The sequence below is a fragment of the Stylophora pistillata genome, chromosome 6 (genome assembly GCF_964205215.1).
Source record: "Stylophora pistillata chromosome 6, jaStyPist1.2, whole genome shotgun sequence".
Classification (NCBI taxonomy): domain Eukaryota; kingdom Metazoa; phylum Cnidaria; class Anthozoa; order Scleractinia; family Pocilloporidae; genus Stylophora; species Stylophora pistillata.
Window position 1 is genome coordinate 14,474,575 of NC_142524.1, and position 27,500 is coordinate 14,502,074.

The 27,500-nt window shown below is 39.3% G+C and overlaps 3 protein-coding genes, 1 long non-coding RNA gene and 1 pseudogene across 5 annotated transcripts in view; all 5 read left to right on the plus strand.

Moving 5' to 3' along the window:
* The window catches only part of LOC111340704 (uncharacterized), a 185,804-nt gene that overhangs the window by 83,759 nt on the left and 74,545 nt on the right, over window positions 1–27,500 (plus strand). The window lies entirely within an intron of this gene.
* Window positions 1,002–9,396, plus strand: LOC111340691 (uncharacterized). Of its 2 annotated transcripts, XM_022947576.2 has the most exons (9): window positions 1,002–1,566; window positions 4,063–4,130; window positions 5,045–5,086; window positions 5,242–5,283; window positions 5,472–5,495; window positions 5,860–5,901; window positions 6,069–6,101; window positions 7,341–7,610; window positions 8,914–9,396. In XM_022947576.2, exons 1-9 carry the CDS (start codon window positions 1,191–1,193, stop codon window positions 9,073–9,075), a joined length of 1,059 nt encoding a protein of 352 aa, XP_022803311.1. In that variant the 5' UTR covers window positions 1,002–1,190; the 3' UTR covers window positions 9,076–9,396. The 2 variants fall into 2 exon arrangements, with proteins under 2 accessions (XP_022803311.1, XP_022803312.1); XM_022947577.2 differs by lacking the exon at window positions 5,472–5,495.
* LOC111346966 (uncharacterized) lies at window positions 14,646–16,391 on the plus strand. The gene is made up of 2 exons (XM_088763142.1): window positions 14,646–15,057; window positions 16,258–16,391. Exons 1-2 carry the CDS (start codon window positions 14,694–14,696, stop codon window positions 16,356–16,358), a joined length of 465 nt encoding a protein of 154 aa, XP_088619268.1. The 5' UTR covers window positions 14,646–14,693; the 3' UTR covers window positions 16,359–16,391.
* Window positions 22,289–22,887, plus strand: LOC148728397 (uncharacterized). The gene is made up of 2 exons (XR_016002405.1): window positions 22,289–22,417; window positions 22,741–22,887. It is a non-coding gene; the product is annotated as an uncharacterized LOC148728397 (long non-coding RNA).
* LOC148728398 (uncharacterized) lies at window positions 25,932–26,686 on the plus strand (annotated as a pseudogene).

Sequence of the window (27,500 nt, forward strand, 5' to 3'; positions counted from 1 at the left end):
TCCTTCTCACAACATTTCAAATACAAGAAATCAGACCATTCCCTCCATTTTAGATCAAGATTTTTCCAACACTCATCCCATAAGCTCTTTGTCTGGAAATTTCTGTGTCAAGGAATACGCGTATCCCAAGGAAATTTCCATTCGGGAATGCGGCTCATTCGTCTTAACTATCGAAAAATCGGTTTTTCTGATGGAATGGCAAAACAAGCAGGAATATTTGCCTACTTATGAGGAATTGATCCACGTCATCATTTTTGGCTTTTGTTTTGTTTACAAGATCATGGTTCACGCCCAAGATTACACTGGCACAAATTTGATTACCTTATTGTGTTTTCATGAAAACTGTGCCAAAAACAAGTTTAAACAGTTTTTCCACGATCTTTAAGAACATGATAACGATTAATCGAATCAGTATTTTCATGTCCTTTGTCCTTTAATCATTTCCGGAGGACAGATATGAAACTTTCTATGATCAGCAGGCACGTAATTACTGAAAACGGCGGTGACTCAAGCACAGATGTTTCTTGCTTTTGTTTTAGAAGGAAACAGGAAACAGGAAACATAATTAGTTTATTGTTTATGTTGTTGAACAACGTACACTTCAATAGGTCACGTTACATTGACCTCGGGAGTACTTTAGGAGATGGTTGTTTATGAAGATCAAATAAGCCAATTAAGTTTCTGAATTCTCAAGAGGTGAACAATAGAGGAAAAAAATCATTTATTTTTTCGAAAACTGCCAAAAATTTGGCTGATAAGCAGATATCTTTCAATGGTGATCATATCATTTCTTTGTCTTGGCTCATATTCACAAAGCTTTTAACGTTATTTTCAGTTATTTTGTATTTCTCAACGCAGACTCCTCTCCGAATCCCTAAAATATATAAAATAGCTGTGCGGCTTAAACCGTAAATTCCGTTATTATTTGGCATACTTTCTCATGCTAAGCTACGCATTTTTCGATAGTTACTCTTCATGGGTAATAAACCATTTAGAGAGGGGGATGTGACCAGTATGTGTATGTGCACGCCTTTACTAAGAAAAAATTACCACATATGACGTGGCAGCTTGTCATGCTCTCCATATCTATTCCTCTTTCCGGGTGCCAACATCTTATTGCCTGTTGACTTCGCATTCTTAAAGGAAAAGCATAGGATAACACGCCTACATTAACGACATTGGAGAAGTACATGTCTTTTTTAAACAGAAGCGTTTCCCCTGGGCAACAATCGAACTCGCCTATGGCGTCTAATTATGAAACAGAACTTCAAGAAAGCCATCGCGCTGAAGCAGAAGAAAAGGTCACTCTCACCAAAAAGGAAACCACAGCGACAATAAACAGTCAAGAGCAACTGAATGGTGTCTCAAAAACGAATATGAGCAATGGTAGTAGTTTGTTGCAATCCGCTGAAGAGAAATGCGATGCCCGCCAAGGTCTGAGATTGTATCGCGTGGCTCTGCTGGCTACGTGTTTTATCTCAGCAGTTTCTCTTGGGCTCATCTTGCTGATGTTGTTTGGTGTACTTCACGTTGCTTCACCGCAATGTACTTGCTCGGGAGAAACAGGTATTTGCAGATATGTAAGATGTTTAATTCTAAATTTTAATTCATACCTTAAAATTGATCGCCCATTAAATACGCTTTAATTTTGGATCATTTTTTGCTGCGAAATTGAGTTTAAGCCTGGAGTAAACCATAAAATGTTAGCCTGGTTAGGTAGAAAAACATAAAAGCGGGAGAAAGTACAAAACCCGAAAACCTTTCAAGATCGAAGTTGAATAAGTATGGATAAGTCTGTAACGCACTGTAGATAATTAGCTTGCAAAATCAACGCCCAAATCGTGAAAAGACCTCTTTATCAAAGCTTTTTTTTTTTTTATTATCAGAGACCATCGAGTCATAGCTGTTGATAAAAGCGAACAGGAAAGGACAGATCTATAGACACTTTACTTGAGACCGCGTTCGTTCGTTTCTTTTGTAACAGTATGACAACACACTTCTATCTTTTGACGTGACTCAAGTAACCATGAACCTTGCACGTAGAAGTAGCATTGAACAACAGTCTTCAATATGTACTGCAGTTCAATACACATGTACGTTGAAATGCATGTTAGCACACCTCTCAAAAATTTTGAATACCTTGACTGACAGCGATATTCTTTTTATTTTCGAAAATCTGCCCCCCCTCCCCTCCCCCTCTTTCCCTCTTTCGCGGGCTTCAAATGTCTGCGATAAACAGGGTTTTTCAGTTTTATTTTGTTTGTTTATTTGTTTTTTTCATGGAGTTAGCATATAAGATAGTAACAAAAGTTTCACCAATTTGATTAAAGATCATCCTTCCTCCTATAGGTCGAGTCTTATGCCCCATCATAATCGCGAAACTGCATCCAACATTACCCGATCAGACCGAGGCATTTAATCCATCGCACACGGTTCTCTTTTTGTGCCTTATTAACTGGGTTTCTTAAAGACTGATTGACCCTTAGAACTTATTTACGCCCTGGGCTCATCAAAAACTTTCCTTTCGCGTTATTTTCTAAATGATAAATCGGCCGCGAAATTTCACCTTCGATACACAATTATTTAGAATCGAAAAGATATAAAAAAATGTTCAAACAGAGGGAAAGGGCATTAGTTTAGTAAGCAGTAAACGTTTTCCCTTAAAAATCCGAAAACAATGAAGGCCTTAAATTTTTCATGCTACGCCCTTAGCTTAGCTTATGGCAATAATATATAGATTTAGCCAAGCCTAAAAGCGGAGCTCTCAATAAGTGAAAATTTTGGAATAAAATTTCTTTACGCATATTAAAAATGTTTAGCCCAAAATTCATCCAGTATAGATTAAGCCCATTGACACTTTAAAAGTGTAACACATACCTGTGAAAAGTCCAAATTTAACCAAGAAAAACCAAGAAAGCAAACACAATCATTTTTTTCCAAAAAACAAGCTCCAGTGAGAGAAGACTAATTAAAGAACTTATTTCTGACGAAAAAAAGCGATAGGTGCATATTACGTTTTAACTCAAAAATCAAGATGAAAGATAAAAATTGCTAAATATTTTCGCATCTGTGCAAATGGGCATGTGGATCATATTTCAAAACGGAATATGCGAATTTGTCCGTAAATGAAGAGATCTCAAGTTCCATGGAATATATGAATAGCAAGCAAGACCAAAATGGCCAAGAAATATTTCGGGACGACAGATTTATTTAAAACAGTTTTTGATTTGCTGTTATAAACGAAAAACGTGCGAATTTCTTACGTGTACAAAGCCCACGAGGTAAAATTCATCATGTTTAGATCGTTGTTTACTTGCCTTCAAGGCCAGAAATTGCGCATCGATGGGTTGAAAAGTCTGAAAAACTTCGATTTGACGCAAAATCTTCTATCAGACAATACTTTTTTAACACATTGTTACTCGAACATAATATTTACCGGGCCATCGAATCGTCAAATTGTCGCTAGGCCCTGTTTGAAGTTCAAAAGTTCGGTTTTCACTTTATTTCCATAATTCGCATCGCCTTGAGAATCGTAGTGTCGTTGACTCGAGAGCTTATTCTGTTACCTTTAAGACCTTGATATCCATTCTTTTCCAAGCAGAGTATTCTATAGCTTTGTTACTTTACATTCTGAATTCCACAAGGTCTAACTCGATCGCAAATGAACGAAAAATCCGACCTGAAAATTTTGAGGGTCGCCGCGCGGACGCCATATTTTCAAATTTGATCATATGGTACTTTCGTGATAGCATACATGACAGAGGGCACATACGTACGTACGCTCGGTCAGTCACGTGACAACCAAACGGAAAGAGGTTGATCATATTCCATGGGTATGGGGCTCTGCCCCACGCGCGCTTTGCGCGCGTGAGAGACCCACTAAAATTACTTCTTCTCCAAAAAAATCACGTTTGGGAACATTCAATTTTATTTTCTGCACCTTAATTGGTTAACCAGTCATCATATATATTAATTTTTGTATAATTCTGTTTCTTAAATCTTCATCCATGCATTTATGAATTCATTCATTTATCAACGATTCTCTTTTATCCATTCATTTAGAAACGTCAGGACTTGAGAAGAATCTTCAAGATCTGAAAAAGAACCTCTCGGCTTTGAGAGACTCTTCAGTAGGTCAAAATTCTTCATCATTAATTAGCGAAAAAAATTCAATGATGAAAGACATCTACTACAACTGAAAACTAAGAGAGACCTCGAATAGTGGGGAATGGAATCTTATATAACCAATGCAACTCGTTGTGATAAAACAGTCTATGTTCTTCTAATAATAATAATAATAATAATAATAATAATTATTATTATTATTATTATTTAATACTTATATTGCGCAAATTAACATTTGAATATGATCAAATACGCATCACAACACTTTTCGGGGGACTTTGGCCGGACTGCATCAGCAGTTTACAAACAATCGAAGGAAACCTATTTGAAGATCCACCCTCCCCATAATTCCTAGTAAACAGGCCAGACCACATCACATTAATCTCGTGAGTGGGTCCTTTAACGTCCCCTGCCTAGCCAAATAAACTAATTAATAGCCTTAAATGCCTAACCAAATAAACTAATTAATTAAACCTACGGTTTATTCGTCCTTATCCGAGAAGACTAGAATGTCTATCCATTTCTTGATATTATAAAAAGGTAGCGCTTTCTCCGCGGTTATTTTAAGACCTTGAGTGTTGGTTCAGCCGGGGCTGGAACCATCGACCTCGACCTCCCGCACAACAGTCCAGCGCTCTAGCCAACTGAGCTAACCGGGAGGCGGTCTCATGCTACTTCAGTTTCAGATGGGTTCCTGGGCTCAAACATAAATAGCTCAACAATAAAGGGTGTGTAATGAATTTAATTTTAATCAATGACAGAAAAATCTTTCTACTCGTGTAAAAAATTATTGTCTGTTTTGGACTCTTGTATTGTTTATCGCTTTTCATTTCATCTCTTCCCGTCTTGATATTTTGAATCGAGGACCTTACATCCAAATTTGGTGCCATGAACACTTTTCTATTCGTTGCTGTAACAGGTTTCAAATTCAAAAAGGATTTTGGATTATTATGTTGTCAAGGTGAGTTTTTCAGTTAGTAGTTGATTATAGTCTTGAATTTCTGTTACTTTGAAGGAGGGGGGGGGGGGGAGCGGCAGCGATATCAGAGGGAATTATCTGTGTGTTTGGCTTTAGAATGACGACACAGTTAAAAGTCTATATTGCTCCTGTAACAGGTTTCAAACTCAAATAGGATTCTCCAGAATTATGTTGCCAAGGTGAGTTTTTTCATTCAGTGGTTGATAATAGTCTTGAATTTCTGTTACTTTGAAGGGATGGGGGGGGGGGGGAGGGGAGAGGGAGGGGGTAGCGATATAAGAATGAACTATCTTTGTGTTTAGTTTTAGAACGATGACACAGTAAAAATGTCCCTATTGCCCAAAAGTTATTCTATTTTTCTTGACAGACTAAAAAGGAGTTGGAAAACAAAGTTTACTGTAAATAGCCATGAAAATTCAAAAAGTTATTTTTTAACTATTTCCTTTGATATCTATAATGGATTTTCTCATTGAGTAAAAGATTATTTCAATATTCATTGATCTTATGGCCATTATTTGCACCAGTCAACATTTTCTAGATTTTGTCATCCGTATAATCATGTATTAACTTTTTATTTTCACTGTATTCAAATTTTCCTTTTCTCGCATGAAAAGTTACACAACAATGCAAATCCACCTTTTCAATTTCCTACATTTCTCGTGGCACATGACAATTAAACTAATTTGAATCAAATAATGTATTCTTAATACGACACAGTCTCTCTATGTTAACTTTTCCATTCATTTTTGTGGCAGGTCTCAAAAGGTTTAGAGAATCTGGAGAAAAATGTTACGCAGGTAAGTTTTTTTTAGTGTTTTTTTATCGTTTTGTATATGTATCCCTGTTTCTTCGAGTTGCGAGCGGCGATATCAGGTAAGTATCATTTGGTTTGTTTGGCTTTAGAATTCAACCAAACATTATATCTGTGGGGTTTGTAAAATAACAGTTCTTATCTCTTCTACAGATGGAAAAGAAACTGGAAAATGTGAAATGCAATGTAAGTTTAATCCTGAACATACATGAAATGCGGAAATTTTATTGGTAAAGGAATTAGTTTTGATATCAACAACTGATCCCCTTTACCTTTTTTCACATTTTCTTTCTCATGTGCAAGATTGCACAGCTATTCAAATCTACATCACACAGTGTAAGCGTTATGCATTTTTTGTAGCTCGGGAGAGTAAATTAAATAATTTGAGTATATCACAAAAGTTGAAGTGGTAAATTGGCCACCGTTACGATTATAAAAGCTGACGTTTCGAGCGTTAGCCCTTCGTCGGAGCGAAGTAAATTAAAGCAGGTAAATTAAAGCTCACTGTAATCTTACCACGACATGCATAACCTCTTCATAGCTGTACAGAGAAGTTCTGGCCAACAATTTTTTTACCTTTCGATTCTAAGCAACGCTCCTGGTTTATTAAAGCATAAGTAAGTTCCTTAAGAGTCATTTTTATTTACGTTATGGAAAATATTACTGAATCTATGAAATTGACCGTGTCAACGAAGAGTCACGTAACCTTTCCGTACATTTCCTGTATCGTGTCCAATACCGAAACTAGTGACCAGATAGATCTTCTACTTGCATCAGGTCCACTTGTCTGAAAAGGGCCTAAAATATTCGTTCACCCATTATCAGCATATTGAAGTCAGAGATCGTACTGGAACTAGAATTTACACCTGATCAAAACGCAACTGTCATAATGTTCCTTCAACTATATCAGGAAACGATTTTCCACATGAGATTTTAGATTGTTTATAATCTCTTGCTTTCCAAATAAGTATAAGGGTAATTTGTAACTTTTCCTACCTTTCTTGCTAATGAACTGCATGGAATTAGCGCTGTAGAAAGGAGACCGATTCATGCAATTTATTTTTGGATGTGGATCAGAGACTATTGACACGATCGCAGTTACCAAGCGTTTTAAATCGGTTGACCCCTGCTTTCTAAACGATTGATCCGTGTATCATAGATTGTGAGCTTTCCTAAGGTGGCTCAAACTAAAGGATCTTTGCACTGTGAGTAAGCTTCTCCTAAGGAAACTAGGATAAATCAGATGCAGGTAAAGAGGCGGATCCAGAAAATTCCGCGTGAGGGAGCCGAGGAAACAGTGGCGACAGCTCAAGCCTCCTGCCACCCTTCCTCTCAAGTGCATATCGGTATCAGTGAAATGATTATTTCCTCTTTTTGGAAACTTCCCTTTTTTAGCCATAAAATTATTGTTCTTTTTGTCAACAGGGACTCAACAGTTCCAAGGGTGATATTGGACCTGCCGGACCTGCCGGACCCGCTGGACCTGCTGGACCTCCAGGATATAATGGTACGCAGGGCCCTGCAGGACCATCTGGATCACCTGGTGCTCAGGGCCTTCGTGGACCATCCGGGTACAATGGGACCCGGGGCCCGCCTGGACCCGGGGCCAGTTCCTGTGTTTTTCACACCTCATCCAGCCCTGGTGGGCCAACAGGCACTTACGCCAGAGAAGATGTTTCAGTGACGGAGCCAAATGTAAGTTGCAGATCATCTCTCTATATATTAAGTAAAGAAAAACAATAAATCGGTGTTATTGGCATTTTGTCTCCAAAACGTTTCTAAATGTCATGGTATAATTTTACCGACAGAAAGAACACATAACCCCTACAAATCCAGCTATTTTATCGAATAACACTTCCTTAGTTAATTCTTACGAAGAAGCAACTCCTATCAGAAATACCAACAATGCTGGTCCTCTAAAACCTACGCAAACCCACCAAAGACTACAACTTAGTGTGCCTCTGACACAAACTCACTATTCCCTCACAATCTTTCAATTATGCCGCAAAGGCTCTCTATTGGTATCGCGTTTGAGACAGTCAGTCTCTTCCGACCACAGAAACCATTACTCCTAGATGACTGAGTCCTTACAGACATTCACAAAGTTTTCTAGAACATTCTGGAAGCCTACAACACATCTATCCTTGTAGAAATATAACTACATAACGTAATAGAATTTTCCTTGAAAGTTCCATGATAGTCCTTAAGCGTAAAAAGTTGAACACATCGTAACCTAAAGTCGTAAAAAAATTAAGGGTAAAAAAAATTTGTGGTGACAACAATGATTGATATTTACCGTTAGCCGTAAAATGGCCAAAAATTAAACCGTTAGCCGTAAAAGCCATCACCAGCCTGTGTTCAAGAAGCATACGAACTGCAGCAGTACTCAAGCAGTACTCCAATTAGACAGCGTGTCTATAGGAAATTAGACGCGATTTAGTTTTGTCTGTGGGAGCCGAATCAAATGCTACACAGAAAAATTTTATACTGTTCCGGAAAAACGAGAGTAGGTCACAAATCGATTATGGACACACTCGAAACTGTAAAGATTACAGAGCTTTGCCTGTGCCAACGAACAACGCAAAGGGTATTTTGGAAAATTTGCGTTAGATATTGTATTAGGGAGGGGGACAAAAAAAATTACCTCTTTGAGTTTCTGAATGCATTAATGATACATCGTTTCTAGATGGAGAAGTCGAAAGAAGAATGTCGCAAATTTTCTCCGTCGGCTATCCTTGCATTTTAAAAAATGTTCAGTTACACATGTGTACATTTACTAAGAGAGATGGTTTACCTATTCACAAACAGGAAAAAAAATTAATTAGTCCTTCGCATATCGAACTCTGACGTCATTTACCATAATCATTGATAATCAGTATTTTCGGTATGGTTACCCTTTTTCGTTTTCGGCAGAATGGGACGTTTATTGACTATCTGTCGTAAAAGAAACCAAATCTTGACGTCATTTATCATTATCATCATCCTCTTGTTTTGGCAGGGTAAAACGTTTATTGGTGTAAGCTGTGATACAAATGACGCAAAAGTTGTTCAATTATCAAGCCCCAACCCAGGTGTCTACAAGTGCAGATGCGAAGGTACCCTATCAAGTGGAGAACCAAAGATGTATTGCTACATCCACTACTGGGAGTGTCTATCCTGAGGGGGAAACATAAAGCCATTTATTCAACAAGAGTCTGTAGAGAAGTTGATTTAGAGTTGAACCAGAAGCGAGGGGGAGAACCATTTAGGTTTTTAACATACTGTCAATTTCCCTTTATATCTTTTTTTAATTGGTGTGTTAACTTTTTTCAAACGTGTCCAGTTGTAGCGAGGGCGCAATGACGTTTACATCAAGGCATATTTGCAATCGATATTGAAATCTTATTTTAGACTTGTCTGGTAGCCGCTCAAGAATAGAACATTCAGAACACTAAAAATATATTAATATTGTTTTACCCGAATAAACTTTTCTTAAAATTTGCGAGAGAAATAATTTTTCCAACATTTCCCGAGACTTATCGCTAAATCTTCCACAAACATAGAAAAAATGTTCTTCCAAGGAATTTTCTGTGAGAGGTTTACTACTTAGCAGCGATATGCTGTAGCTGCCTCCTTAGTCCTCTTCTCTTAACTTGATTCCAAAATCGGATGTATGTTGTTACTATCTACCTGTAACTAGGAGAAAGAAATGTTCGTATACTGAAATGAAGAAATAGTATTTTTATCATCGCATACCAGGATCAACCTGGGAAGAAATATATATAGGAAAAATGCAACTTCTACTTCTGGATTTCGCTTGTTATATATATTGCAAATAAAAGGTACTCGCAATATGCGTAACATGCGTATTTGATACTTTCTGTGTTCCAGTGCCTTTGATTTACAGTTTTATCATCATAAGAAGAAAGTCGTTTCAAGTTAGGTCTAAACAGCCATCTGCCAAAAGTGTTTTGATGAACACCGTGAATATACAAATGTACATTTGACCGGAAAGTTGTTAGGCGAAAGCGATTTGCAAGAGATTGCTTTGAAAAGGGTTTTTTTTAGTCTTCTGCCCGATCCCATAGGTATCAGGCGAAAACGATGATATTCCCAGCAAATTAAACTTGCCAATCTCGTGTTTATGCCGAACAGATATCTAGTTTTTTGGGATGTTAGTTCAATAATCCAACGTTAATGACTCTATAACAATTCCTAAATTTACTAAGGTATAATTGCTCTTGAACTCTCAACCGACCAGGGCAGGAGCTGATGGGATGACTGCATTCGATGTACGTTACCAGTTGAAGAAGATAAAACGCAGCTGTTTGAACAAATTGTGTTTAGGGGACACATTCTTACCAGAAAAACCAATAGTTCGCAATTCCAAAGATCTCAAGGTAAGAGCAACCGTTAGTTTATTTTTTTATGAAACAAAAAGGAAAATTATACACTCTTGGGGAACTACAAATGATAGATCACTTTACTGTTCAAGATGCATCAGCTCTTTTGGAGTGGATCCACCGCACTGGCAAAACCGAAGAGTGCTATGTAAAGAGCTGAATAAATTACGTTACAAAAAAAGAATCGCAGTGCGACGAAAAATTAAGAATAAGTAATTTCTTACTTTCAGATAATTTCCATCTGTTTACAAAAGATGTGTTAATCTACGTGGAGTATGACTTTTAATTATGAAGAAGGAGAGAGTCAAATTAAGCTCCATCTAAAGAGAAGTCACTTAAAATCTAGATTTCGTTCACACTGCGGTTTAAACTCGACATCAACTGTCAAATTATTTCTCGGGCTTCCCCTTAGTCTTAAAATGCAAGCCATCCCTGGTCGCCAAAAGTGGGTTCATGGTCCCAGGCGTTCCTTGCGTTAACCACGGAAACTAAGGTGAGAGTGCGAAAACTTGTGTTATCATGTGCTCGCTCTTCGTAAACAACATAATTTACAGAGTGCCGTGTTTTGCGAAGACCGCTTGGCAAAAATTCCTTTCTTAGATGCTCATCTCAAATATGAAAAGTTCATACTAGTTCTCACGAGATAACAAATGAGCCCTATGTGAGTTCAAACTACGAAATATTTGCAAAACTGTGACAGCCAATTTAACCACAAACTATGATGCTGAGACGAACACCTCACTTGCTGAAGAAATCAAGAATGTTCGTGAGCACAACTTCGAAGGTGGCGTTAACGACAGCCAATTGGATAAGGATACTGACAGAAGCAACTTGAATAGTAAGGTTAAATATCTCAGCTTAGCTTATCCGTTAAACATCCTAATTCTGTAATTGGTTTTATCGGGTTCAATAATTGTAAAGTACGATGTGGTATTTCGTACATAATCACTACTATTATTGTACAAGCTGTTGTACAATAATAGATCTTCCGTCAAATATCCTGTTTTTGTTATTGGTTTTTATTAGGTTCAATACATGTAATGTGCGATTTGGTATTTTGCACATAATTACTATCATTATTGTACACGCGATGGTGAATGTTGGTTTGTTCTTCGCAAAGCGTTCTACGTGCTTAGGAGAAGACCCGAAGAATACTCTTGATGACTGTGATCTACTAGAAAAAGTTCTTAAGATGACTAATGTACATGAACGTAATGATGTTAAAGTGTCAATAAAAGTACAACAGTTCAGATCTCGTTATGCAAAGTATGTATATTATAATTGTACTCGTGTTTTGTGGGAATACCATGGCTATAAACGTGATCGTTAACCAAGCAGAGTACCAGTGAATATGTTAAAATGTCTCTCTCAGAAAAGTATAAAACTATAGAGTTATGTATGGAGCCGTTTAAGTAAAAACGTACCAAAGTCATCGAAAGTCCATGATATCCTTTAAAATAATGGAGCACGAAAGAAAAGTACACATAAGACAAGATTCAGGTTTGTACAAAAAATGAAAAGGAAACCAATTTTTAGAACAAGAAACGTTAACTGACTGAAATCTTCGATGAGATATGTCCACACTAAGTAGAGATAAACATGGAAAGAAATATCTGAAATACTTAGAGTTCTTTTCATCTAATTTCCCATACAAGGGTGTAAGTCACAGAGGCAATTTTACAAAGAACAAGCTCTATAATGATATAGAGAAAAACCCTGGTCCTGGTATGCACCATGTGGATCCCAATAAAATAATAAAAGCACCATGTAGTCAAGGGGTGTTGTATTTGGACAAAATGCAGGGCAAATTAGACGTGTTGCAATGAGTTTATGTGTATTATTAATATACCACAAGATGAAAGGAATAGGCAATCTCGATGACTTGAAATAAAAAATTCAAATTGGAAATCAACTATATAGCAGTTTGTTACAATTATCAAGACAATCATTTTTACTGCTGACAGATTGACTGATGTGCGGGAGGTCGAGGGTTGGAGGCCCGACCGGATCAATACACAAGGTCTTAAAATAATTGAGAAGAATGTGCTGCCCCTCTATAACATCAAGAAATGATTTAGATATTCTAGTCTTCTCGGATAGGGACGAATAAATGGAGGTCCCGTCTCCTGTAGGGTTAGAATTAAGAGACGTTCTTTTTCCACGCACGAGATTACTGTGTGATGGATGTCCCCCCCTGGGGTGGGATGGGTGGGTTGTTGTCTTCCGTTTCATACAGGAGCCTCTGGCTCGGGCAATATGGGTAACCATGCCCCACGTAAAGAAATTAAACTTGGATTACTATTACTTTTACTATTATTGGTAATGTCCATGGTGAGCCTACCATTAAGTAATATCGATACTTTATGGGCCTGAAAAGACCTTTTGGGTCTTTGATATCAGAACGATATAGGTGATTTATTTAACAGTTGGATGTATTGCTGTAGGTACTTATCATTGTGCTGATAATGGCTATTTTAAAATGTTTGACACACTTGCTAGAGATGTTTATGATAAAAGTCACGCTCGAGGGACATGTGTTCTATTAGATATATCATCTATAGACAACTTAGTGCATTACTTTCAAAGTTTGCATAGAGCATTTGATCTGTATGAATTAAAAGGTTTACAAATGACAAAATATGACGCGGCAATAAGCAGCAGTGTAAGAGAAGTATTAAAGAAATTAGCAGGTCAACACAAGTGTCACAAAGACCACTGTTTTGCAGTAGCTCTCTATTCTATATGTTACTCGACCATTTCATCTCGTATTTACTGGAACTCAAATACCTTAAATGCAGTCATTGAAAATGGATTTCAGCTTAAACAATACAATGCACAGTAAGCACCGTTTAACATCTGTTACCCTGGCTGATAGTATTATAATTTTTGGCACTAAGACAAATGTACACGTTAATGAAGTAAGTCGCAGAGAATTTTACTTAAAAGTAATTTAACTGAAAGCAGGATTTCTTTACAGAACTTGATTTTAAGTATACAGCTGCCCCGCGCCCCCTCCACTCAAAAAAATCGAGGAGAGAGCTGTCCCGAATTTTTTTGCGAGGAGGGAAACGGCTGCACACAGGCTAATGAAATTTTGTCTTTTCACACAAGTAATGAAACTCACTGTTGGCACAAATAACCGTCAAAAAGTGGTACTAGAGTGACCAATATCGAAAATTCCCCACCCAGGTCCCGGATATAGTTTCGTATAAATTTTACGCGGGGTGAATGCTCAAGTAAAACGCTTGATACGAGGTCCGAGTGAACGCTCCTTGAGCGTCTAGTTTTTGCTTCAAATGATGTACATTTGCAACTCAAAATGTTGAAAAAATTATTCTTTTAACGGCAAATTATATATGGTGCTAGTTTGATCAACTTAGTCAAAACAGTGATATTTAGGGCCCGTGCGGAACGAAATTGAGGCAATTGTCGTGCCTGCGAGAATAACTTTTGCAGAGCACAAGGGCTTTGTAACTAAATGAGGCGAAGTCTTGTTTCCTTTTTTTACTTCGCTCTGCCAAAGGCCACGAGAACTGATGCTAACTTTTCAAGCAATGTGATGAAAAACTAAAGCCACTCCTGTTTTCTTGCATCTCTCGCAGTTTGCTGGCTTTTATTCCGAGTTCTTTCTGCCGTTTGTGATATTCCTGGTGAAGCTTTTTAGAGCTGATCTTTCAAAATGTTTTCGCAAAGTGCTCTAAATGATCTAAAATGGTGATAATACCGGGTTCTGTAATCCGGCTAGGGTGTCAAGACGTAACCACGCAATTTTATAATCATTCGACTAGCAACTGAATATTATGAAGGTGACCTATATAGAATGGTTGGTGACTTTTTTAAGCCTAGAGTTGTAAAATAAACCATAGACCTAATTGTTTCCTTTCGTGGGTTAAAATCGCGAACAACCGTGTTTGGAAAAGTTCTGCTAAGTTTCTAGCTCTAAAGATGTAATTTAAACATATTCAAATTAAGCCGAAAAGATCAGCGTCGTGATTGCATGACCAAGATTGCATGACCAAGATATAAACAGACGGTTAGTCCGCATGTTTCCAACACCCAGATATTTTTTTTTAAGCTTTCTAAACGGCGCCGATTATCTTGACCTATAGAAGGAGAACATATTGATTTGTCCCTGCCCCGCACCCAGACATTTTATGACGCTTTCGAAACGGCCCCTGACCAATTAAAGGAGAATATAAAATTCTTGTACTGATCTAGTGGCCAATATCCCAGAATTATGAATTTTGTTATATTTTTGTGTCTCTTAGAGGTCAATGATATCAAGGGGTTGTGAACAGGCCTTGAGTCGATGTTATGTTTCAGTGTTAAGTGCAAAAGTACTAACATTCTTTCTGTAATTCGAAAAACACACTGCATTGCTACCTAGCTGTTTAAGATGAATAGATCGCCTTGTGGAAGAGAACATTTTTATTTCGAAATGGAATCAGCCCAAAAGGGTACCGAAACAGGAGTATACAATGATGTTGTTTCCGCGATAACAACAAAGCCAAAGAGCTGTGATAAGGTCCAGTTGGGTGAACATGAGAGGCATACAGGAACTACAGAGAGTTCGATTCAAGCTCTAAATTATGCTCTACATTCACAAGCTGCTGTGGTGCGCCGTCTTCTGTGCATTTCGGTCGCTGTTGTTACCGTTGCTTTTTTGACAGCGGCTGCCACTTTGGCATTGGCTTTATTCTTGATGATGTATAGAACAAACGATGTGGCCGTGTCGTCTAAAAATGACGGACCTTTGAAAGGTAAGCAGACTACCGGGAGAATTGCATATTCAGCGCATTTTACTTCACTATAGCTTACTGCATGATAATTAAGTTGTTCGCATGGTGAGCAAGCCAATTTATGCGAAAGAAGAGAATAATAGGGCTTCCTCCTCTTCACAATGGTTATCCTTGCAGATTAAACAAACCTCTATCCCTGGAAATATTGATTTAATGGAGACTGATTTGACTCTGAGAGAAAATGATGATTTAAACAATGGATATTATGAAGGTTTTCACTTTTCAAAAGGTGTATAAAAAAAAATTGCAATGGATATTTAGTTCAGATTCGTGGAAAAGCTTTGAAGCATGCGAGATCTGACTTTCACTTATATCAAGCGCAACTAACAATTGGATGTAAGGAATATCGGCCCAGGCATGTCATACAAATGAAACGCGAGACTGGTACAAAAAGCTTCTTGAGCCAACCAAACAATTCAAATGTAGACCCAGCAAAATACATCAAAACGATGATTATTAACTCTGTGGGAGTCATTTCATCAACTGTTATGAGGGAAAAAACAAACCCCCAATCATTAACGAGTCGAACATTTACAATTCAAAGAAAACTATGGAATCCTGGAAAGAAATGACTGTTCAAATATATACTGACCATAAGCTGTTCAGGGAAATTAAGAGGCCGCGAGACTTAATACGGGTAGGGTGACCCAAGGTGGAATTTTATTTCTCGACACGTGACACGCAATTTTCTGGACGCATGGTACACGTGAACTTGGTTACGCGGATTCCGCCTTACGAGTAACAAAAATCGCAGTGGTGAGTCGGCCAGTATCTGGTTAGAGCCAATGTTAAAGTTTATTGTGGGAAAATAGAGGGAGAAAGATGGCAAATTTTGGACTAAAGTTATTATTAAAAATGGACTAAAGTTATTATGTTCATCACGAACGTGCTGAAATATGCAGAAGCCTGTCACGCGGAGCTTAACATATAGTCTCTGTAGCTCTGTGGTAGAGTTTCTGAGCACGGAATTCGAAGGCCTCTGTCCCACGCTCGAACGATCTTGAAAGGATACTACAACAACTGTAAAATCCTTCTTCACTGAGAGATTGTTACTTTTTCGCTGTTGTCATTTCCCATTCTTTTCTGCGATTCCTCATTTGGATTGCTAGCTATTTTGGATTTATCATTCACTATTCTGTAACCAGCCTGTATTCTTCTTAGAGTCGAAGCTATCACAATCAAAGTTTGAAGCTGAACTTAAGGCAATGAAGCAGAACATCTCCACAATTCAGTCACGGGTTGCTGATAAAGTGGTGGGGTAGCTATGACGGCCCGGTGGTTTATCAATCTTGCTTTTATTTGTATTCAATGATATATTCGAGAGAGAAGTGGCTCATTAGGTTACTTAGAAAAAATATCCGTGAATCCATTATCCTCCAGCGAAAGAATGTTAACGGATATATGGGTTGTCAAACATTGAGAAGTGACTTATTTGAATTCATCTGTCCATCTAAAAGGATATTCGTGCTAAAAAGTGCAATTTTAAAGCATTTTGCATCAAAAATACAGATATAAGGGAGAAGCTGAAACATCATACATACTTACCTACATACATACGTTTATTGCAACTCCCAAGCTGAATTTTCAGTTACAAAGCCTACATTAAATTATTGTAATATTATGGTAACATTTAATTAGTAACATTCAATCAATCAATACTTTATTCACCCACGTAGCGTCAAGGAGCTCATAGAGCTCGTTCAAAATACGTACGTGCCTCTAAGATTAAGAATCTAAAAAACCTAATACATACTGTCAAAATCTAATTGATTAGAAACTAAAATAACTAACAATTAATATTAATATTTAAGTTTGTACAGTAAAATTCAAAGTCACATAAATACAGGTATAAAATGGTGAAGCAATAGCTTAAATAATTTAAAATTAAGATTAAAAATTAAGTTTGTGCGATGAAATTGAGAGTCACTTAAATACAAGTATAAAATGGAGAAGCAGCTAAAGTTTCAATGTTCTCAATAGCTTCTTAAAAAGATTGCTATTATTGCCCAGTTTTACACTTGTAGGTAATCCATTCCACAGCTGCGCACACATATAAGTAAATATTCTTTCATAAAATTTAAATTAAATTTAGGTGCGCACAAATTAATGCCGGTTCCTCTCAGGTTGTACATAGTTTTCCTAAAACTAAAAAAATCTGTAATGTATTTGGGACCGTCGTTATGCAAACATTTATATAACAGAATAAGAGATTGTTGTTTCCTTTTCTGGTCTAAGGTTTCCATATTCAAGATTCGCAGCAATTCATCATAAAGGGTAGACTTGAGATAACCTAGCAGTGATCTAAGAATATAGTAGTTGGCGTCTTCTAGCCGATTCGCTTGCACTTTCCCCAATCCAAGAAAGAGGGGGCAACAGTATTCAAAATGAGGGAGCATGAAAGTTTTATAGAGCCTTAACATAACATTGTCAGGGACAAAACGCCTGATTCTCCTAAGTGCGCCATTATATATATATAAATATTATGAGAGGAAAAAAGGACGTAAGTTACGTAGTTACGTCCTTTTTTCCTCTCATAATATTTATTCTGCTCTGCTTCAACGTATTGAGCACTGTTCCACGCGAAAATCGACTTGCAGACTTCCTATATATATATATATATATATATATATATATATATATATAAGTAAATCTAAAGCTACTACAAAATAAATACAAAAGGCCAGTACACGTTAAAAACACCAGTGAACTAATACAAAAATTACACAAGAATACAAGATAGAAACGATTCATCTTTGCGCAACATTTCCACTAAGGAGCACATTCAGTAGGCGGAGCTTAAAGGCGTTTACATTCTCAGCTGCTTTTAAGTCCTTTGAGAGGTTATTCCACAATTTGCATCCACGATACTTGAATGCACGTTGCCCAAAGGACAGGCGGCATCGTAAGATGTGGAGCAGATTACATGATCTTGTTACCCTACTGTGAATACGAGATCGTGGGACAAACGTGGTAGCCAGATATTCAGGAACTAAATTATTTACAAATTTAAATACCGTTACAGCATCGTTGAAATAAAGTCTCTCCTTAACAGTGGGCCAATTAAGAGATTTTATGCCTTGGGAGATGTGGTCAAATTTCTTAAGACCTAATACAATACAGGCAGCGAAATTTTGCACTAGCTGAAGCTTTTTTATATTTCTTTGACCTGTGTTGGCCCATACAGTTGAACAATAATACATTGTACTAAAAACAAAAGGGTTTATCAAAAGTAAGAGAGTTTTCCTGTCCAAAAGGTGTTTGATCCTGCTGATCTGTACCAGTTTGAAAATACAGTTGGAAGTAGTTTTAGCAATATGATCGTTATATGTTAAGGATTGGTCGATGTAGACTCCAAGGTCCTTTGCTACAGGGACTCGTGTTATTTCCTTTCCCAAGAGTGAAATTGACGTTGGAGGAAATTTCCGCAGTAGTTGAGGAACACCAACTAGTAAGATTTTAGTTTTAGCTGGGTTTATTAGAAGGGAATTCTGACAGCACCATCGGCAGATTTCACTCATGTCTTCGTTCAGATGGTCAAATACGCGAGCGATGTCAGTTGAGCCAAAAGAATAGGTACAATTTTACAGTCATCGACGTAGCACACAGACTTGCAGTGGGTTGGAACGGACAAGAGATCGTTTACATAGATGGTAAATAACACGGGAAAGAAAGTTCGCAAGAAAGAACCCTGAGGAACTCCGTATTTTAGAGGGAGCGGGTCTGTGATAGCATCCCCAATGCACACTCTCTGGCTACGACCAGACAGGCAATTATGAAACCACTCCAAGCTCGAAGAGGCAACACTTATACACTGTAACTTCTGAAGGAAAATATTATGTCTGATACTGTAGAATGCCTTAGACATGTCTAGTAGCACGACAACGGACACTTCACTCTTATCAATAGCCATGAGAAAATCATCTGTTACGTGTAAGAGAGCAGTTTCCGTCGAGTGACATTTTCGATTACCGCTCTGATTTTTAGATAGCTTCTTGTTGGTGGTTATGTAGTCAATGAACTGACGGTGAGCTAATCTCTGAGACACCTTAGATAGTATTGGCAGTAATGAGATGGGCCGGTGATTACAGGGATCTTCGGGGTTGCCAGACTTTAACACAGGAGTAACTTCAGCCATTTTCAATACTTTAACACCTTTGGTTAATCTTTAAACTTCACCGAGCGCCTCTTTTATTTCAGTTTTCCGGGCAACTCGAGAAACTGAGAGCAAAGGTAAGTAATGTTAGTTAATATCATTCCGAAAAAAATGTATCAAAGTTTCAAGAAAGACATGTACCTGATAATGGAGTTACCTAGGCACAAAAGACACTTGCTTATGTCGTGCTAAATATGAACATCAAGCACATCTGTTCAAGAACGGGTGCCCATTAGTAACTCCCCAGAGTTCCCTTGGGTTTGGGTTCGAATTTCCCGAGTTTGTCTGTTGTTTGTTTTCTTTCCTTTTTCGGGTTTTGTTACTGTTTTTCGCTGATTGCATCGGTATTTCAGGTAAGAAACAACATCGCCAAATTATTTGCGATCACTACTTCTCTTTTCTTTTTCTTTCATTATACCAGTTCTCTTTTTTCTCCTTTTTCCCCTTTTTGATACTAAATCAGCTTTATTTAATTATTAATGAATAAAGGCTGATAGTTTCAAAAGAAACTGTTTGGGGCTGCGTCGGTGGGAGTAACAAAATAATTTGGATATATCAACAAAGTGGAAATGGTAAATTGGCCACCGTAACGATTACAAAAGCTGACGTTTCGAGCGTTAGGCCTTTCGTCGGAGCGAATAGAGGAATTGTGGGTTGTGTGTGCTTTTAAAGGCAGAAAATGGAACTACGTTATTGGTGGGAACATGGCAACGAGAAAAACATGAATAAATTAGTGGAATGAAAAGCGTTTGTTGATCCCTATGGGATTTAGACTGCCGGTTTGAAAGATGAGGTTTTGTTCAAGATTTTTACGGCTTTCCGTGCCACCTAAGTGCAAGGAAAGACCGCAGATTGCTATATACTGCTTAGAATGATTAGGTAAATTAAAATGTCTAGCGACTGATTTCGATGTGTCCTTGTCATTCCTTTCCACGTCTCGAAGGTGTTCTCGGAATCGGTCACCTAGTCTTCTGCCTGTTTCGCCGATGTCAATCTTTTTGCAATAAGCGCAAGTTATGCAATAGATTACATTGGCGGAGGTGCGCGTGAAGTGATCGGTGATCTTAATGGATCGTTTAGGTCCCGATATTTTATTAGTGTTGTGAATGAAAGGACACGTTTTGCATCGTGCACGAGCGCATTTAAAAGTGCCTGGTTGGTCATTAGTCTGAAAAGAACTTCTGACCAAAAAATTGCCTATGTTTTTGTGCCGTTTGAATGAAATGGGTGGAGGCTGCGAAAAGATAGTGCTTGTCTCTGGATCGTTTTGAAGTAATTTAGTTTTTAAGAATGATGGATTTAACTGAGTGGTTGTGGGGGTGAAACGTGAGAGTGAATGGAATGCGGTCGGAATCTTCCTTATGCGGCGTTTGTAGTGCTGAATGTCGATCAATAGGTTGAGCGCGGTGGTAGCCCGCTTGAACGACGGAAACAGAGTAACCACGTTTATCGAAGAACTGGCACATTGACTCTGATTTGTGGTGGAAATCACAGTCACCACTATATAAACGACGAAGTCTTAGAAACTGAGAAAAAGGAATGGAATTCTTAACGTGAGATGGATGCGAAGACGAATATAACGAGTAATTATGCGAGTCTGTAGGTTTATAATACACACTAGTGCATAAACCGTTACCTGCAATTGAAACTTTGACGTCTAAAAAGGATAAAGAATTGTCAGAAATTTCCCAAGTATATTTCAGAGCCGGGTTAAAAGATTTGACTGCGGTTATGAATTGAGTGAGCTCCTCTCTGGTAGAGGAGGTAGCGCCGCCAATACAGTCGTCGATGTAGCGACCGTAGAGTTCAGGTTTGGACTCGTTGTATTGGCTGAAAAATTGATGTTTGACAAAACCTACAAAAAGATTGGCATAGCTAGGTACCATTTTGGTGCCCACGGCTACACCATTGGTTTGTTTGAAGAAGTTGTTCTTAGTTCATAGCCTGATATAACACAGATCTTGAGAGCAGACTTACCAATCAGGGCCCAGTTGTATAGAGGCGGTAGACTACGCTACTGAATGGATAAAGATTTATTCACTGGATAGTGTCATCCAACCTTCGAACAACTGGGGCCAGATGATGCTTGCTATGTACAGCAATATCCGGAATAATTACGGTAACCGGTGCTTGGTAGAGAATCGTAAATCTTGAATTCACAAATGTTTAACAAATGGTAAACACCACAGCGTACACTATTGAGTTATGGGTGCACGCGGGAGGTTGCTAAGCACGAAAGAAGCGTAACAGTTGCTCGAGGCGATAGCCGAGAGCGACTCTAGCTTCTTGAGCGTACGCTGTGGTGTTTACCATTTGTTTTATAACATAGCATTGACACAATGTAGCTAAAGAGTTCCCTTTTATTTAACAAATCTTACGCGACCAGAAAAAACAAGCGCGCGCTGAAAAATAGTCTTTGCATTTGCTCACGTCAGCAGCGTACACCCATGGGCAAATGGGGGACGCTCAATTGACCAATCAGAGCGCGCGCTTTACTTTGGTTATGTTATAATATTAAATGAGTTTTGATACAAGGTTTGATTGCACTAAGTCAGGATGTCTAGTTACAGATGATATAAAAAAAATTGAAATTTGGCATTATGAAATGCTCTTATCAGTATAAAGATAGAGTATCTATCTTTAGATAATGTGACAAACACTTTGAATTATATTCCAAATATTTTGGTATGAAAATTGTATTATAATACTATTATTATCATTACTAACGAATAATTACTATCATAATTACAACTATCATTATCATAAGTGAAGTTATTAAATGATCTTATCGACAGTCTCCCTACAACCATACGTAGTAAGACTTCCTTCATTGTATTATGCTGAAAAAAAATAACTCAAATTTTGTCGCATCATTTCATTGCAGATTAGTGAGATAATGTCCAGGTACATTATGAGTATCAATCATACGAGAATAGAGGACATATTTCAGACCAAAACAAAATTTTTATACGCTTAAGCAGTCCTTGATTTGTAAGAGAAAACTTAACAATGTCGTTTCTTGAGTTGAATAATTTGTCTTTTGTTTTTTACTGCCCATAGAGACAAGATGAGGCAAAGCTTGACATGGAGATTGTAAAATCAGTGAATACAACCGTAAATGGAAAGCTGAGAGACGTTCAGCGAGACATAACCAAGCTAGAGCAGATGGTAAGGGGGGTACGACAGTGGAATCCGCAGCCTCTGCAAAAGTCCAACAACGATAACAATAAAAAAAATACTATTGCGTTATGTGTAATGCGAAAAGTTGGGTCAGGAGATTAGAACATTTCTCGACACGACGTTGTTTGCAGTTAGTACCGTATTAGGCTGACTGCCAAAGGACGGCTGGCTTTTACTACTGATCCAAGGACCAATTGAAGCAGCCTCACAAAATGTCATGAAAGTAATTATTGAAAAATGGAAAAACAACTGTGAGTGCATTGAATACCTAAACGGGGTAACAAACATTGTAAAATGTTCCTTTGCTCCAGATAATAAAAGTAAGCAAAGATCCGGGACCACGAGGACCACGTGGATTCAATGGCACAAATGGTCTTCCAGGGCTACCCGGATATAGCAATTGGACACTCTGTTCTTACCAGCATAAAGTCAGTGATGGTGAAACCCTCGGACAATAATAGTAATAGTGATAATAATAATAATGATAATAATAATAATAATAGTAATAATTATCTCATTGTAAGAGAGTTGAAAGCTTGAAACTACAGAAGTGGCCAGAGTGATCTCAAGAAAGAGAAATTGAAGCGCATCGGGCCCAGACAGAGTGACCAATTATTGGTGGAAACGCGCACGCGCACTCCATGGTGGCGTCATATCCGCTTTCAAGTCTATCTCAAGAAGCAAGACAGGGTTCCCGAGATGGTTTTCAGTGGGAAAAACAAAGTTAATTCTTAAGCCGGGCGAATTTGCAAGCGAAAATCAACGCCCAGTCACGTGTTTGAACACATTATACAAATGGTTCACGTCGTGTGTTTTGGGGCCTGTGAATGAACACATGAACCGATACAACTTGATGGAAGCTCAGCAACGAGGGGCTAAAGTGGGATGTAGCGGGACTATTGATAATTTACTGATCAATCGGATGGTTACTCAGGACTGTCATAGGCGTAAGCGCAACTTGCTTGTTGCATGGATTGACGTTCGAAAGGCGTATGACTCGATTGATCATGGGTGGTTGAAGAAGATCATGCACGTTCACAAGTTTCCAATATGGATCTGCCAAGTCATTAGCAAGTTATGCGACAGTTGGAACACCAGGATTATTATCACTACCAGCAAGAGAAGTGAGACATCGTTACCCATGTACGACCCATGTACTTCAACAGAGGTCCTCCACAGGGTGACGCTCTGTGCCCATGCCTAATTACCTTGTGTCTTAATCCGGTTGCGTGAGACTGAGCTCTACTGAGGGCTATAGGCTGTCACAGCCGATCGCGTCCAAGATTACGAACTTGCTCTACATGGACGATCTCAAGGTGTTCACCGCCTCTAAAGCGAAATAGAAAAGAGTGCTGGAGATGGCTCAGACCACGATGGGGGACATCGGCGTGCAGTGGAACCCCAAGAAGTGTAATCGTTTACAAGTGAGAAGGGGAATTACCTTAAAAGATTCGGAAGGATACGTGATGGGAACAATGAGCGTGGATTGTCATAAGAAGGACTTGCATTATTGTTTTCTGGGAGTAACAGAAGAGTTATTGCAAGATGAGAGGTGGTTTTGGAGCGAGCAGCTAACACTTACCTGAGATGATCATCCGTCATCTGGTCAAGCCCACTGTCGGACAGCAACAGAGTGGTGGCGTCTAACCAACTAGCGCTACCGGTACTCATGTGGTCACAGCATTGGAACATTTCTGACTTAAAGAAATTGGATAGACAGGCTCGTAAGGTTATCAGCAATAGCGGTGGGAAGCATCCGCTAGGTTCAAATTTTCTTCTCTACCTGCCTAGAGCTCTAGGAGGGCGTGGCCTGAAGTCTGTGAAGACTGAGTGCAAACAAATCAAGATTAAGTCAGCTATCAGGCTGTATAGGGATAACGAACCAACCATGAGCCTGGTGAGAGCCTTTGAAAAGTATGCCACAACACAAGGTCATCAATCTCTATTAAAGGAGTCCGCCAAATTCTCTGAAGAGTTTGGGGTTGCTCTCGAGCTCTCCTTTCCCGAGCCAAAATGCCGAGACAGGGACGGGCAGGAAGTACCATCGGATAAGCTCAAGAGGCTCTTAAAGAGAGCTGTTACAGCTGAACGCCAAGAAAAGATCCAAGATGAGAGCTGTCAAGGAAAGTTCCTCTCGGCGAAGTGGGAAGACGACAAGCTGAATCAAAGGAGGTGTTGGGATTGGCTGAGGAGCTGGACGGAGGCACCCTCACACGCTATTGTGGGGATTGTAGAGTTATATGAGCAGCTTACACCAACAAAGCTGTATACAGCGAGGAAAGTAAGAACAACACAGGTCAATGATGTTATTTGTAGGATGTGTAACAAAGCATCCGAGACTCTTCCCCATGTCCTGGCCGGCTGCCCGGCTCTCGCGCAAAAGAAGTACTTGTCGAGACACGATGCGGCCCTCAAGGTGTTGTTTTTCGAGAAGGTGAGGGATTTGGAACTGAAAGATAACTCCCCTGGTACTCGTCCGTAGATCCTAAACCAGTCTATGAGTCCCAGGAGGCCAAGGCCTTCTGGGATGTTCCAGTGTATACGGAGCACAGTTTTTTGAACTAGAAGAGAGTAGATGCGCGTTTCATTGACGTCAAGAAGAAAGAGGGGATAGCTGTGGAGATGTCGTGCCCGTGGATGGACAACCGACTGACGAAGACCGAGGAGAAGACTGCAAAGTAAGGTCCTTTGAGTTGGGAGATGGCTCAGCAGTATCCAGGATACACCATCAAACAACATGATATCATCATTGATGTCCTAGGCGGAGGGTCGACGAGAGATGTGGACGTGTCTATGATAGAGCTATTCGGAGGCCGGGGAGAGGGGATCCTAAGAAAAATGCAGAAAGCTGTCCTTTCGAACACTTTGAACATTTCAAGAAGTTTTAAAATTACCACTAGATAGCTAAGGAGCTCACTTGTTCAGGAGAACGTGACGTTGCGTTACATGTATGGTATTTTTAAAATGAGTGACAGGGATCAAATGTCAAGTACTTTTACTTAGTTCGAGTTTTTGCCTTGTGTAGATCGAGTATTCGCCATGGAGGTTTTGTTCTTAGTCAAAATAAAGTAAAACGTTGAGTTTAACCGCGGATTTATTGAGTCGTTCTCAACATCACTTACATAACTCTTAGAGATTTTTCGTTCCTAAGTGTCTTGTATTTATCAGATTATTAGATATATATATATATATATATATATATAGAAGGATTTTATTATTTACTTTTTATTTATTTATTTATTTACGTTTTCAAAGTTTAAGAATATTCTATTCCTACTCGCAGCCTGGCAGCCTGGGCCACGTTTATCGCCCCAGTCCCCAGTCTGTGTATGATGTTATGGCAAACATAAGTTTTTTTACAACTGTCGGATAATAATAATAACAATAAAAATATACCTCTTACGTAATAAAGGTGGGAAGGGGGCTGCGCTCCACCGAGACAGAGTATAAAGAAACGAGGGTGAAAGCAGCGGTCAATCTGTATCAGAACATAGATCCGGCTATGAAGATGGCACGGGACTTTGAGGAGCCTACGGAGAGTGCGGGGCACCAAGCGCTGACAAAGGAAGCGGCGGCGTTCGCGCGGGGGTATGGTCTGCAGCTACAGCTTGAATACCCCGATCCAGTCTGTGTCACAGAGGAGGGAGAGGTGATATCTGGGAAAAAGATAAAGAATCTTCTCAAGAGACATCGAGAATCAAGAATACGGGAGGAGGTTAGAGAACCGAGATGGCATGGAAAGTTGATAACGGAAAGAGAAAGAGACGAAGAGCTAAGTGCTGAGCGGTGCCTTCTGGTGGCTGAGCGACTGGCGAACCTGCACAACAAACACCATTTCGGGCATGTTTGAACTTTACGAACAGCTATTACCCGCACGGTTGTACACCATTCATAAGACACCTGTGAGTGAGTAGTGATTCAGCATGTAGGCTGTGTGGTACAGCGCCAGAGGGCATGGCCCACATCTTATCTGCCTGCCCAGCGCCTGCACAAACCAAGTAACTTGCAAGACATGACGCAGTCTTAAAGGTCCTGTTCTTTGAGAAGACTTCTGAGAGGACCATGAAGTATCTGCCACTCAGATGGGAATTGAAGCAGAGATACCCAGGGTACGAGATCAACCAGTGCAATATCATCTTAGATGTACTCGGGGAATGGTCCAAGGACTTGAATGTCACTCTACAGAAGCTAGTAGGCAGCAAAGCTAATGGTGTGCTCAAGAAGATGCAGAAGGCGTGTATCTCAGTGCAGTGCTGATGCTAGGATGAGGGAGAACCGATATGGATCCCCAAACGATCCCACACTTGTGGTATCGTCTAAGCCATGCCAGAGTGCTCAAACTAGAAGAGCCTAGTGAACTATGCACAATGCTAGCGGTGATGACTCATCCCACGGTGCTCGATTTGGACATAAAAGCAGAGCTTTGTATGCCAAAGAGCTATATCTAACTACAGACAGTACTGTTTCGGCCTATATATATATATATATGAGTCATTGCTCTGCAATTGCGCATGCTCGCTAGTGTACTCTAGTTTGAGCACTCTGGCATGGCTTAGACGATACCACAAAGGTTGGATCGTTTGGGGTGACCATATTGGTTCTCCTCCATCCTAGCATTAGCACTGCACTGATGAGGCCCAGGTCTCGCATGGTAAGTGTTGCTTCATACTCTTGTAGTTTGAAGTTGGTTCTGGTGTTTTTCGAGGTCTGAGTTGGATAAGTGAGTACCTGCCGGGAGGGAAAACTTGCGACTTTTTCCTCCCTGGCAGTGGTTGTTTTCTTTGGTTCCGTTTTGGTCGCCCATCCCTTTTTTTGGATTTCTCGGTCGATCTGAACTTGCTTTCCTTTTTGCTTTTTCTCTGTTTCGGTCACCCATCCCTCTGACTTGTCTTTGGGTTGGGTCCGAGTTTCAGCATGGTCGTGTCCTTTAATAGGACCATCGACGTTGACTGTCAGGGGCTCCCTGAGGAGGTACTTTTCTCGGAAGCGGTTGGTTTGTTGCTGGGTTTTTTTGACCGTGAGTCTGACCATCGGGTGGCTGCGGTGCAGGCATGTCCTGGCCGTGTTGCGA